The sequence below is a fragment of the Coregonus lavaretus genome (genome assembly GCF_964263955.1).
Source record: "Coregonus lavaretus genome assembly, chromosome: 16".
Lineage (NCBI taxonomy): Eukaryota > Metazoa > Chordata > Actinopteri > Salmoniformes > Salmonidae > Coregonus > Coregonus lavaretus.
The window spans coordinates 37,978,248-37,992,209 of record NC_140003.1 but is presented as its reverse complement, the minus strand read 5'-3'; the positions used below and the strand labels follow the sequence as shown (position 1 = coordinate 37,992,209).

Below are 13,962 nucleotides of genomic sequence, written 5' to 3'. Positions count from 1 at the left end.
CCGTCCCATGAACAAGTAACTAATTAGCTACACATGTCTGAAAAGCATGTGCTATCAGTGTTTGATACACCACTTAGAGGCTAAGCAAAGCTAAAGAAAAGTATTCAAATTGAAACAGTGGGATTATTATTTTACTTTTTTACTAATTCACTAGTGCAGCTAATGGGGCTGTGTAATGCCAACAGTGGGAATTGTGGTCCTAGGTCAAGGTTCTGATCTATGATCCATTTTGCATGATTTCCATCAACAGTTACCGTTAGGATATGGGAAAGGTAAACTGATCATAGATCCATCCATGCCCATTGGGAACTTCTAAGTGTAATCAGATACATTGGCTCTACAGTGGAGTCCATTTTGTCTCTACACCTACCTGACTCTGTGTTGAACGACACTGGCTCACTGGCAGGCCCTTCCCCAAGCTCATTCTTGGGTTTCACTTTGAACTCGTAACTGAAAAAGAAAATATAAAAAGTCAGCATGGTGTTAATCCAGCTCAGTCATTTCAAAATCTCCTTTTAATATACAGTACTTTCTAATCTGATCGCCATGGTGATAGCTTTCCCAGCAAAGGAATGTCATTTTAATCTTGGATAATAAACGGGAGATTCCATGTCACAGGAGGCTGCTGAGGGGAGGACGGCTCATAACACTATGACACTTGATATTTGTATTCTCTACAGCCTTGAGTAGAGGCCATTGCTTGCTCATGCCCCCCCAAGACCTGGACCAAGACCAAACCAAGACCAGGACCAAGACCAGGATCAGGACCATGACCAAGATCAGGACCAAGATCAGGACCAAGACCAGGACCAAGACCAGGATCAAAACCAAGACCAAGACCAGGATCAAAACCAGGACCAGGACCAAGACCAGGACCAAGACCAGGATCAAAACCAGGACCAGGACCAAGACCAGGACCAAGACCAGGACCAAGACCAGGATCAAGACCAGGACCAAGACCAGGATCAAAACCAGGACCAAGACCAGGACCAAGACCAGGATCAAAACCAGGACCAGGACCAAGACCAGGATCAAGACCAGGATCAAAACCAGGATCAAAACCAGGACCAAGACCAGGATCAAAACCAGGACCAAGACCAGGACCAAGACCAGGATCAAAACCAGGACCAAGACCAGGACCAAGACCAGGATCAAAACCAGGACCAAGACCAGGACCAAGACCAGGATCAAAACCAGGACCAGGACCAAGACCAGGATCAAGACCAGGATCAAAACCAGGACCAATACCAGGATCAAAACCAGGACCAAGACCAGGATCAAAACCAGGACCAAGACCAGGATCAAGACCAGGATCAAACCCAGGATCAAAACCAGGACCAAGACCAGGACCAGGACCAAGACCAGGATCAAGACCAGGATCAAAACCAGGACCAAGACCAGGACCAAGACCAGGATCAAAACCAGGACCAAGACCAGGATCAGGATCAGGACCAGGACCAGGACCAGGACCAGGACCAAGACCAGGATCAGGACCAGGATCAAAACCAGGACCAAGACCAGGATCAAAACCAGGACTAAGACCAGGATCAAGATCAGGGCCAAGATCAGGACCAAGACCAGGATCAAAACCCGGACCAAGACCAGGACCAGGACCAAGACCAGGATCAAAACCAGGACCAAGACCAGGACCAGGACCAAGACCAGGATCAAAACCAGGACCAAGACCAGGACCAGGACCAGGACCAAGACCAGGATCCAACATCATTATTATAAACACAGTGAGCCTTCCCAACCCAACCCTGCTCCAGCAAGCCTCCACACACCACATAAAAACAAACACAGACACACACCTGCTCTCTGGTTTTAAATTCTCCACAGCAGTGTGAGTCTGGTTGGTAGTCAGGATGGAGACCTCTTCTCCATTGGGTCCTTGGGTCCTTGAAATGACCTCATATTCTGATCAAAAGAGAAGCAAATCCACACAACATGTTTAATTACATCTTTACAACCTCATTGATATCATATATATGTGATTTAAATGTGCACAGCAGTGTCTTAACGAGGGAAATATAACATTTCAAGACAGGATTTTGGTGGGGTTGACAAGGACTGGGCCCAAAGAAAGTTTTCGGAAAATATTTTGTCGGAACTCTACCTCCACGACATGTTCTTATTGTAGAGTTATCCTGATGGAGCACAGATGGAGTTTCATAATGTTATTAAAAGACCCATTGTAATAGAGTCTTATGAGTTAGGACTTCACCCTTCCATAACCTAGAGAGCTTGATGAACCTCTGGGCATGTGCTCTTCCACGCACGCACGCACGCACGCACGCACGCACGCACGCACGCACGCACGCACACACACACACACACACACACACACACACACACACACACACACACACACACACACACACACGTATACGCACACACACGTGTACGCACACAAATACACACACATACACACGTATACACACACACACACCTGTGGTGTCGTTGTCAGTCTTCTCCCAATCCAGGATAATGAAGGAGGGGCATCCCTCCACGGTCACCACAGTGACGTTGGAGGGGGATGAGCGGGGGGGTGCGGTGACGTTCTGCTCCACCCCCTCCTCCTCAGGGAAGAAGCTGAGGGAGTGTGTTATGGAACACGGCTCCTCTGGCTTCTTATCCGTCTTATAGATCACATGAGGGGCTGGAAGAGAAATTAAAGGGTTGGTGCTCAAACAATAATATCTTAAAAGACACAGAACTCTGTAGGATAATAAAAATAACATATGTCATTTAGCAGACGCTTTTATCAATCAGCATAGGCCTACATTTTACATACAGGTGGTCCCGGAAATCGAACCCACTATCCTGGCATTGCTAGCGCCATGCTCTACCAACTGAGCTACAGAGAATCACAATAGGATAATGCAGAACGATGAAAAACATTGTAACTACAGATTTATGTAAATGTTTTTCAGTGCACTTGTAATGTACTGTCACATATTGTTCTACTTCCGGGTTACAAACAGGATATTAATGCAATTAATTCTACATTGCAGCCATTGAAACAGACCTCAAGCAGCTTATGATCAGCAGTACAGTTGTATTATTGTTTATATCTCTGACATCTGTTCTCCATAGACCAGAGATCTAAGTCAGCTGGAGCTCAGCCAAGCATCTGGACACTGGATACAGGCAAGACAAATCCTAAACAACTGGTGGTAAGAGGAAGCACGAACAGCTATTGTTCTCCAGGCTATTGTCCTCAGTGATCCTCCAGCCCCTGTCCACTGTGAGTTTAGTCATGGGGGTTTGTTGAAGACTGTTATGATGCATGTGTCCTTACCTATGAAGCGCTTCTTGCCCAAGGCGTCCACGTCCGAAGCAGGCAGAGAGCTGAACACAGAGGAGTTGTCAGCCGTCTCATTACGAGTGGCTACAGAGAGATGGAGGGACGGATAATGAGATGGAGAAACAACAAAGTGTGTGCATGCTATGAGAGTCCTGTGATGATGTCAGCATTCCCTGGCAGCTCTTTCTGTCCTAAATCTCTGGCTCAGTCCTACAGTCAGCACCTGCTTTGGTCTCTCTCTCTCTCTCTCTCTCTTTCTCTCTCTCTCTTTCTCTCTCTCACTGTGCTGCCATATTTATAGACCTACAGTGTATCTAAGGCCTGTCCAAAGGTTTTCTGAAATGGGCCTCGACCAGGCATCTTGCAAATGGTTTGGGAACTATCTGTCAGACAGGACACGTGTGCTTTCTGATGGTGTCAAGTCAAGTTACCTCAATATTACAAAATGTGTCCCGCAGGGGTCGATTTTGGGACCTGTCCTCTTTACTATTTATATAAATAATATTGGTCTATCTGCAAAAACCTGTAACATTCATCTGTATGCAGATGATACCGTTATGCATGCTATTGCCCCTACTGCTGACCAGGCTATGTTAGAGCTGCAATCTGATTTCGTTGCCTTGCAGAAAGCCCTTGTTGATTTAAAATTGGTACTTAATGCAGGAAAAACGAAATGTATGTTGTGTTCTAATTCTCATAGAAATATTTCAGATGGTTTACACATTTATGCGTTGGATGGTTCTCTCATCGGGCAGATTACTGCATATAAATATCTGGGCTTTTGGATTGACAAAAATGTGACGTTTAAAAAACAAATACGGATGAGCTAGTTAAGAAGCTGAGATTTAAAGTAGGCTTCTTTTATAGAAATATATCATGCCTCTCCTTAAACAGCTGGAAGCAGATTGTACAGGCTACCTCCCTGCCAGCTCTTGATTATATGGTGACACCATTTATCAGAATGCAGCTGCCACTTCTCTAAAACCCTTGGATGCAGGGCACCATAGCTAGCTTTGCTTTATCACAGGTGACAGGTTTAATACTCATCACTGCATCATTTATCAGAATGCAGCTGCCACTTCTCTAAAACCCTTGGATGTAGTGTACCATAGAAGTGTATCACTTCATTTCTCCCTTTTTGTTTACAAAGCTCTTCTGCACAAGCTTCCAACATATCTCACTTCTCTGTTGAAGTATAAAAATACGAGGCACCAAACCTGCTCACAGGGTTGGTTAACTCTTGAGGTCCCTCGTGTCTCTACCAACCTACGTAAATCAGCCTTTAGTTTTAACGCCCCCCACGTTTGGAATAATTTACAATCCTCATTACATCTTGAATCCCTGGTGCCAATAGGGCAGTTTAGAACGCTGATGAGGAAGGAATTTACTGAGGTTTGCGAGTGTTTTGGTTGATAGTAATAATTTATTTGTGTTGTTGAAATGTAACGTATCTGTTGTATCTTATAGTTTTTTCCTGTTTTATTGAGTCATCATGTTGACTTATGACTTGTTTGTTCTCAGGTCACCCAGTCTCAATTGTGCTCCCCTGAATAAATAAAAGTAACAAACATTTTTTAAAAATACCACATACACTACATGACCAAAAGTATGTGGACACCTGCTCGTCGAACATCTCATTCCAAAATGATGGGCATTAATATGGAGTTGGTCCCCCCTTTGGTGCTATAACAGCCTCCACTCTTCTGGGAAGGCTTTCCACTAGATGTTGGAACATTGCTGCAGGAATTTCTTCCATTCAGCCACAAGAGCATTAGTGAGGTTCGGGCACTGATGTTGGGCGATTAGGCCTGGCTCGCAGTTGGCGTTCCAATTCATCCCAAAGATATTCGATGGGATTGAGGTTAAGGCTCTGTGCAGGCCAGTCAAGTTCTTCCACACCGATCTCGACAAACCATTTCTATATGGACCTCACTTTGTGCACGGGGGCATTGTCATGCTGGGGGGCCTTTCCCAAACTTTTGCCACAAAGTTGGAAGCACAGAATCATCTATAATGTCATTGTATGCTGTAGCGTTAAGATTTCCTTTCACTGAAACTAAGGGGCCTGGTGAAGCGTGATTCATCACTCCAGAGAACGCGTTTCCACTGCTCCAAAGTCTAATGGCGGCGAGCTTTACACCACTCCAGCCGACGTTTGGCATTGCGCATGGTGATTTTAGGCTTGTGTGTGGCTGCTCGGCCATGGAAACCCATTTCATGAAGCTCCAACAAACAGTTATTGTGCTGAATTTGCTTCCAGAGGCAGTTTGGAACTCGGTATTGAGTGTTGCGAGGACAGACGATTTTTACGCGTTACACACTTCAGCACTCGGCGGTCCCGTTCTGTGAGCTTGTGTGGCCTACTACTTCGCGGCTGAGCTGTTGTTGCTCCTAGAAATTTTCCACATCACAATAACCGCACTTGCAGTTGACCGGGGAACCTCTAGAAGGGCTGAATTTTGATGAACTGACTTGTTGGAAAGGAGGCATCCTATGACGGTGCCACGTTGAAATTCATTGAGCTCTTCAGTAAGGCCATTCTACTGCCAATGTTTGTCTATGGAGATTGCATGACTGTGTGCTCGATTTTATACACCTGTCAGCAACAGGTGTGGCTGAATTAGCCAAATCCACTAATTTGAAGGGGTGTCCACATACTTTTATACAGTGCATTCAGAAAGTATTCAGACCCCTTCCCTTTTTCCACATTTTGTTACGTTACAGCCTTATTCTAAAATTGATTAAATACATTATTTCCCTCATCAATCTACACACAATACCCCATAACAACAAAGTGAAAACAGGTTTATAGCAATTTTGGAAAATGTTTTAAAAATAAAAACAGAAATACCTTATTTACAAAAGTATTCAGACCCTTTGCTATGAGACTCTAAATTGAGCTCAGGTGCATCCTGTTTCCATTGATCATTCTTGAGATGTTTCCACAACTTGATTGGAGTCCACCTGTGGTAAATTCAATTGATTGGACATGATTTGGAAAGGCACACACCTGTCTATATAAGGTCCCACAGTTGACAGTGCATGTCAGAGCAAAATCCAAGCCATGAGGTCGAAGGAATTGTCAGTAGAGCTCCGAGACAGGATTGTGTCGAGGCACAGATCTGGGGGAGGGTACCAAAAAATGTCTGCAGCATTGAAGGTCCCCAAGTGGCCTCCATCATTCTTAAATGGAAGAAGTTTGGAACCACCAAGACTCTTCATAGAGCTGGCCACCCGGCCAAACTGAGCAATCGGGGGAGAAGGGCCTTGGTCAGGGGAGGTGACCAAGAACCCGATGCTCACTCTGACAGAGCTCCAGAGTTCCTCTGTGGAGATGGGAGAACCTTCCAGAAGGATAACCATCTCTGCAACACTCCACCAATCAAGACGTTATGGTGGCCAGACGGAAGCCACTCCTCAGTAAAAGGCACATGACAGCCCGCTTGGAGTTTGCCCAAAGGCACCTAAAGGACTCTCAGACCATGAGAAACAAGATTCTCTGGTCTGATGAAACCAATATTGAACTCTTTGGCCTGAATGCCAAGCGTCACATCTGGAGGAAACCTGGCATCATGCTGTGGGGATGTTTTTCAGCGGCAGGGACTAGGAGACTAGTCAGGATCGAGGGAAAGATTAACAGAGCCAAGTACAAAGAGATCCTTGATGAAAACCTGCTCCCAATCGCTCAGGACCTCAGACTGGGGTGAAAGTTCACCTTCCAACAGGACAATGACCCTAAGCACACAGCCAAGACAATGCAGGAGTGGCTTCGGGACAAGTCTCTAAATGTCCTTGAGTGGCCCAGCCAGAGCCCGGACTTGAACATCTCTGGAGAGACCTGAAAATAACTGTGCAGCGACACTCCACATCCAACCTGACAGAGCTTGAGAGGATCTGCAGAGAAGAATGGGATAAACTCCCCATATACAGGTGTGCCAAGCTTGTAGCGTCATACCCAAGAAGACTTGAGGCTGTAATCGCTGTCAAAGGTGCTTCAATAAATTACTGAGTTAAGGGTCTGAATACTTATGTAAATGTGATATTTCCATTTTTTATTTTTAATACATTTGCAAACATTTCTAAAAATCTGTTTTTGATTTGTCATTGTGGGATATTGTGCGTAGATTGATGATGGGGGGGGAAATGTGGTGTCTGAATACTTTACGAATGCACTGTACAGTTGAAGTCGGAAGTTTACATACACCTTAGCCAAATACATTTAAACTCAGTTTTCACAATTCCTGACATTTAATCCTAGTTAAAATTCCCTATCTTAGGTTAGTTAGGATCACCACTTTATTTTAAGAATGTGAAATGTCAGAATAATAGTAGAGAGAATTATTTATTTAAGCTTTTATTTATTTCATCACATTCCCATTGGGTCAGAAGTTTACATACACTCAATTAGTATTTGGTAGCATTGCCTTTAAATTGTTTAAAATGGGTCAAACATTCCGGGTATCCTTCCACAAGCTTCCCACAATAAGTTGGGTGAGTTTTGGCCCATTCCTCCTGACAGAGCTGGTGTAACTGAGTCAGGTTTTTAAGCCTCCTTGCTCGCACACGCTTTTTCAGTTCTGCCCACAAATGTTCTATAGGATTGAGGTCAGGGCTTCGTGATGGCCACTTCAATACCTTGACTTTGTTGTCCTTAAGCCATTTTGCCACAACTTTGGAAGTATGCTTGGAGTCATTGTCCATTTGGAAGACCCATTTGCGACCAAACTTTAACTTCCTTACTGATGTCTTGAGATGTTGCTTCAAAAATCCACATAATTTTCCTTCCTCATAATACTATCTATTTTGTGAAGTGCACCAGTCCCTCCTACAGCAAAGCACCCCCACAGCATGATGCTGCCACCTCCGTGCTTCACGGTTGGGATGGTGTTCTTCGGCTTGCAAGCGACCCCCTTTTTCCTCCAAACATAACGATGGTCATTATGGCCAAACAGTTCTATTTTTGTTTCATAAGACCAGAGGACATTTCTCCAAAAAGTACGATCTTTGTCCCCATGTGCAGTTGCAAACCGTAGTCTGGCTTTTTTATGGTGGTTTTGGAGCAGTGGCTTCTTCCTTGCTGAGCGGCCTTTCAGGTTATGTCGATATAGGACTCGTTTTACTGTGGATATAGATACTTTTGTACCTGTTTCCTCCAGCATCTTCACAAGGTCCTTTGCTGTTGGGGCGGCAGGTAGCTTAGTGGTTAAGAGCGTTGTGCCAGTAACCGAAAGGTCGCTGGTTCTAATCCCCAAGCCGACTAGGTGAAAAATCTGTCAATGTGCCCTTGAGCTCCTGTAAGTCGCTCTGGATAAGAGCGTCTGCTAAAATGTAATGTAAATGCTGTTGTTCTGGGATTGATTTGCACTTTTCGCACCAAAGTACGTTCATCTCTAGGAGACAGAACGCGTCTCCTTCCTGAGCGGTATGATGGCTGCGTGGTCCCATGGTGTTTATACTTGCGCACTATTGTTTGTACAGAAGAACGTGGTACCTTCAGACGTTTGGAAATTGGTCCCAAGGATGAACCAGACTTGTGGAGGTCTACAATTTTTTTTCTGAGGTCTTGGTTGATTTCTTTTGATTTTCCCATGATGTCAAGCAAAGAGGCACTGAGTTTGAAGGTGGGCCTTGAGATACATCCACAGGTACACCTCCAATTGACTCAAATTATGTCAATTAGCCTATCAGAAGCTTCTAAAGCCATGACATAATTTTCTGGAATTTTCCAAGCTGTTTAAAGGCACAGTCAACTTAGTGTATGTAAACTTCTGACCCACTGGAATGGTGATACAGTGAATTATAAGTTAAATAATCTGTCTTTAAACAGTTGTTGGAAAAATTACTTGTGTCATGCACAAAGTAGATGTCCTAACCGACTTGCCAAAACGATAGTTTGTTAACAAGACATTTGTGGAGTGGTTGAAAAACGAGTTTTATTGACTGCAACCTAAATGTATGTAAACTTCCGACTTCAACTGTATATATATATTGTATATTCTTATAAACACAAGAACATTCATCATTGAACCGTACCATTCAAGGCCGGGGCGATGGTTGTGGTCTTTTGTTTGGCGGGCTTAGCCGTAACCAGAGGGAAAGGATTCAAGATGGATGCCTTGTCTCCCTGCTTCAGGTCTATGGGCATATCTGAGGACAGAGGGGAGAGAACACAGCTCAGTCATGTAAGCTACAGATACAGTTGTGATCATCTGCTATGACCTCACCCAGCCAGGTGTCTCTCTGTTGGTTTTCCTGCTGAGGGAAAATATATTAAATATGTGTGTTGCATAATTGTGTTGGTGTTATGTAAGAGAAGTCAGTCAGAACAACACACACATACTGCACACATACACACAGGCACACATACATACTGGCATGAGCGCACTCACACACACACGCACACACACACTGGTGTTGCGTTTAAAGCTGTGTGTGTATTCTTCAGAGAAGTGCAAGGTGCTTTAAAACTTAACTGAGGGAAGGAAGGTTGTTAGAATATAATCATCAAGATGATGGCAAAATGAAGAAGTCGGTGCAAAACTGGCAACACTTTGGTGAAGTATTCAGTAGCCAAAACAGTTTTCAGTGCTGCCCTCACCCTTGTTCCCTGTTTTCCCAACCAGGTTGGGCCTCTTGTTGACAGGAAGAGATGGACGCAGGACTGCAGGGGAGACTGGGAAATAGAGGCCATAGCAGGGTTAGGAACTACATATTTGGAGGCTGCTGGAGTGCACAGTTGAAAGGCCTATTAACTCATAACTGAGGACAGATATTGTGCTTTTGAAAAAACTGAAAAGGCAAAGAGGGATGAAGAAGAGAGAAGTCGCAGTGTCAACTGACACACTGGAGAGGAGATGGTGATGGAGGAGAGTGCTAACAGAAGCAATGCCATACAAACAGGCCCAACAGATGTTGAGAACTCTAATACATTGTGCAGCCATAGGCTATGACTAACACCACGTCAACTCTTAATAACCTTCAACCATAAACCTAGCTGTCATATAAAGAACACAAGAACAGAGATCAGAAGAAACCTAAAAACCATACGAGGATTCTAAGAAAAGATCAGGAAGACTGAGGCCTAGATTAAATCAGATCAAGCGTTTACCGGGCAATAGCCGACACAGCTGATATGTTGGCGGTGTCGGAGATGGAACTGCATTCAAGGTGGAACTGCAGCTGTCAAATCGATGAGCAACTGCTCTTGATTATTGCCACAAAGCCACACTGTCCCACTTGCGTTAGAAGTTCAGAACGAGAAAGTGTAGTCTATATACTTTAGAAATAATTACGCTCAAATTGAAAATCATTAAACGAAATAATGAAGATTTCAATCATCCTAATCGAGGTGCAGATTATATCACACATTCCACTGTTCCAACTTGTAAACAAGGCTGCATGGGCTTTCTCTTAATGTGACTCCGTGCAGCCAATGCCAATGTCCGCTTTAGGTATAATGCCACAGGAGCTCTAACGCAGTTCCACCTCCGACACCGCCAAAACAACCGCTATGCGGATGTCGACTAAAGCAGATCTGATTGAATAGACCCCCGAGACACCATAACATTTTATGCATGTTCTTATATCTTTTAGATGAAAAGCAAGAAACCTGGTCTCAATTAATCCTCTGCTACAGCCAAGCCAAAATTCTTCACAATCCCTGTATTGTTCCTATTCCAGAAACTAAGGACAGGATCAAACTAAACACAACCCAGGGAGTGAGGCGGACGCCAGCTCCCTCTAAATGATGTTCTTTTAAAGTCTGTTGGAGCTTTAGCAGGCTGGACTAATATTAGGGGCAAAGCTCTGAGATGAAGACTCTGGAGTATCAAACTCAGAACAGGCCACTGAGACTGAACTCAGATCAACTATTAAGCAATCCAGTTCAGGAAATTCTCCCTGATTATCTTTACTCCTGGCCAAACTGAGAGGTTTGGCAACCCTAGTGCAGGTCTCATTGAGTAAATGCACTGACTGGACATGCGTCATCTCTCCATACCATGGACTTTGATGTGGTAGACACTATCTGACTGTGATAGTGGCAGTTCTTTGAATGCTTGGGAACCTGGTTCATTCTATTCACTGTAGCTTATGTCTATAGCTCTGACCACCCAGCATGCAGCCCGGGAGGCCCAAAATCACGTCATGTCATTTCCACTTGGCCCTCTCCTCTCTCAAGAGAATGATTAGAGGTAGTGTTCTCCTCTATGGTATCTAATGTTCCTAAGCCCTCCTTGTCAGGACTAGACCCTTTCATAAATATTACCCCTGGCCTATGTCACCCCCCCAACACATACAAAATATTAACTTGGCTTGTGTCGACCTCCTGACCCAGCCGGATCTGACCCTGCATGCCTGCCACTCTTTCAGGGGTAAATCAGACTGAGCTCCATACCTTAGTGGGGCTACAGAGACCAGACAAGGATAAGTAGAACTTGAAGCCAAGGGTGGGAAAGTCCTGGAGAGCCACAGTGTGTGCCGCTTCAGCCTAAATAAAATGTACATTTTGTGTGTAAAACCTTATTGCTCCTTAATAGCTTTTGTTGACTGCTCATTGGGTGATGGGGATCAGTGTTGTGATGTCATCAGGAAGCTCTGTTTATCATCCTGAACCCTACAGCTGGTTATGGGAGAACCAGATTACTCACAACACCCCACAAAACACTCACTGGTTTCTTTGGGTGACAAACACATCACCGCTGCACTGGTTTACAACAGCAGTGACACACACACACACACACACACACACACACACACACACACACACACACACACGCTCCCACGCACACACACACACACACACACACACACACACACACACACACACACACACACGCACACACACGCACACACACACACAGACACACACACACACACACACACACACACACACACACACACAGACACACACACACACTGCTTTGAAGTGTGAGCTTTACCAGCAGTAGAGTGTTGTGTGTGCTGGTTTCTGTCAGACTCCTCTGGCAAGAGTGTTTAAAACACTGTGCTTTAGGTTTGCCCAGAACAATTTTCCCAGAGAAAATATTTTCCACTGTTTTACATAATTACTGTTATACTTGTTGCAACATATACTGGTGAAAATCAAGGTCACTATCCACTCTCAAAGCAGAGGGCTCAAAACACTGTAAGGCCTATATAAACTATTTAGAGCACATTCACAGTTGAACAACATCAAATCAAACATGAGATGTGCAATGTGCAAGACATTAAGATACAGAACACAGATATAACCAATCCATCCAGTATGGAATTCACCCTGAGCAACACATGCTTCAGGAGGTGGATGGGACCATATAAATAGGAGACAAATAAACCCAAGACAGACAGACAGAGACAGACAGAGAGAGACAGAGACAGAGACAGAGACAGACAGAGAGACAGACAGACATACACCACTGACAGACAGACAGAGAGAGAGAGAGAGAGAGAGAGAGAGAGAGAGAGAGAGAGAGAGAGAGAGAGAGAGAGAGAGAGAGAGAGAGAGAGAGAGAGAGACAGACAGACAGACAGACACAGAGACAGAGACAGACACAGAGACAGAGACAGAGACAGACAGAGAGACAGACAGACATACACCACTGACAGACAGACAGAGAGAGAGAGAGAGAGAGAGACAGACAGACAGACAGACACAGAGACAGAGACAGAGACAGAGACAGACAGACAGACAGACATACACCACTGACAGACAGACAGACAGACAGAGAGAGACAGACAGAGAGAGACAGACAGACAGACAGACAGACAGACACCACTGACAGACTGTTTAGACACATCATAATTCACGACTACATCAATGATTTACTTTTGCAGTTCATTAGAAACCAAAAAGTGCAAATATGGGAATAATGTTGCTGTGGGGACATTTGAAATGTAATAATTTTTCATTGGTAGTTCAGATTGGTTTTTGTATGACAGGCAGACGAAGAGTGTTTTTAATTCAGTAGAGCTGCTTCCAGCTCCTTGAAGACCTCTGAAACTGTACCAGTTTCACAGAAACACAAACACCGGCTGAGACTGAAGCAGAAACTGAAGCCAACAACTGGTTATAGTGAAATGTAGGTGTGGACATTGGTGACTGTGGTCATTTTTGGCTTGAGATGTAACACATTTTCGAGTAAATCATGCATTGATGTCAATGGGAGATTTGTGCGTAAATTCTAACCATGCTCCCAGATCTCAAGTTACTGTAGGATTCGGTCTGTAGTGATACGATCAGAGGGGGAGGATTCTTCTTCAGTCTCAGTCATATTGACAGTTAAAACGTGGACAAACACACCTGCAGATTCAGACCCACACCAACAATAACAGGCACAACACGCGAATGGACGGTGATGCAGTCGGACAGACAGGCTGCCCAATAAGAATGGACAGTCACACGGACAGACAGACAAGCTGGCCAATCTTAGGACAGGGACAAGTTGTGGCTTAAGCGCATGGAGGGCTTGCTGCGGGGAACATAAAACAAAATGGCATCTCTCGGGGGAGATGGGTTAGTGGGTGAGAGACACACTGAGAAGTAACGATGATCTCTGTTTTTTACCCAGTCGGTTTCCGGACCAGACTGCAGGTTTGGGAAGAGCAAGGCCCTTGTGGTGCTCCCCGTCGGCTGTTGGAGGGAGAAGAGGGCTCAT

The 13,962-nt window shown here is 44.6% G+C and overlaps 1 protein-coding gene across 1 annotated transcript in view; it reads right to left on the bottom strand.

The window, feature by feature from the left end:
- The window catches only part of LOC311143491 (target of Nesh-SH3-like), a gene marked incomplete at its 5' end in the record, with an annotated part of 72,248 nt that overhangs the window by 5,977 nt on the left and 52,309 nt on the right, over window positions 1-13,962 (bottom strand). Inside the window, 7 exons of the mRNA XM_084179318.1 lie at window positions 371-450; window positions 1,812-1,917; window positions 2,450-2,659; window positions 3,302-3,391; window positions 9,341-9,454; window positions 9,906-9,980; window positions 13,872-13,937. Coding sequence (XP_084035444.1) covers window positions 371-450; window positions 1,812-1,917; window positions 2,450-2,659; window positions 3,302-3,391; window positions 9,341-9,454; window positions 9,906-9,980; window positions 13,872-13,937 — 741 coding nt within the window. The remainder of the gene's footprint in view (window positions 1-370; window positions 451-1,811; window positions 1,918-2,449; window positions 2,660-3,301; window positions 3,392-9,340; window positions 9,455-9,905; window positions 9,981-13,871; window positions 13,938-13,962) is intronic.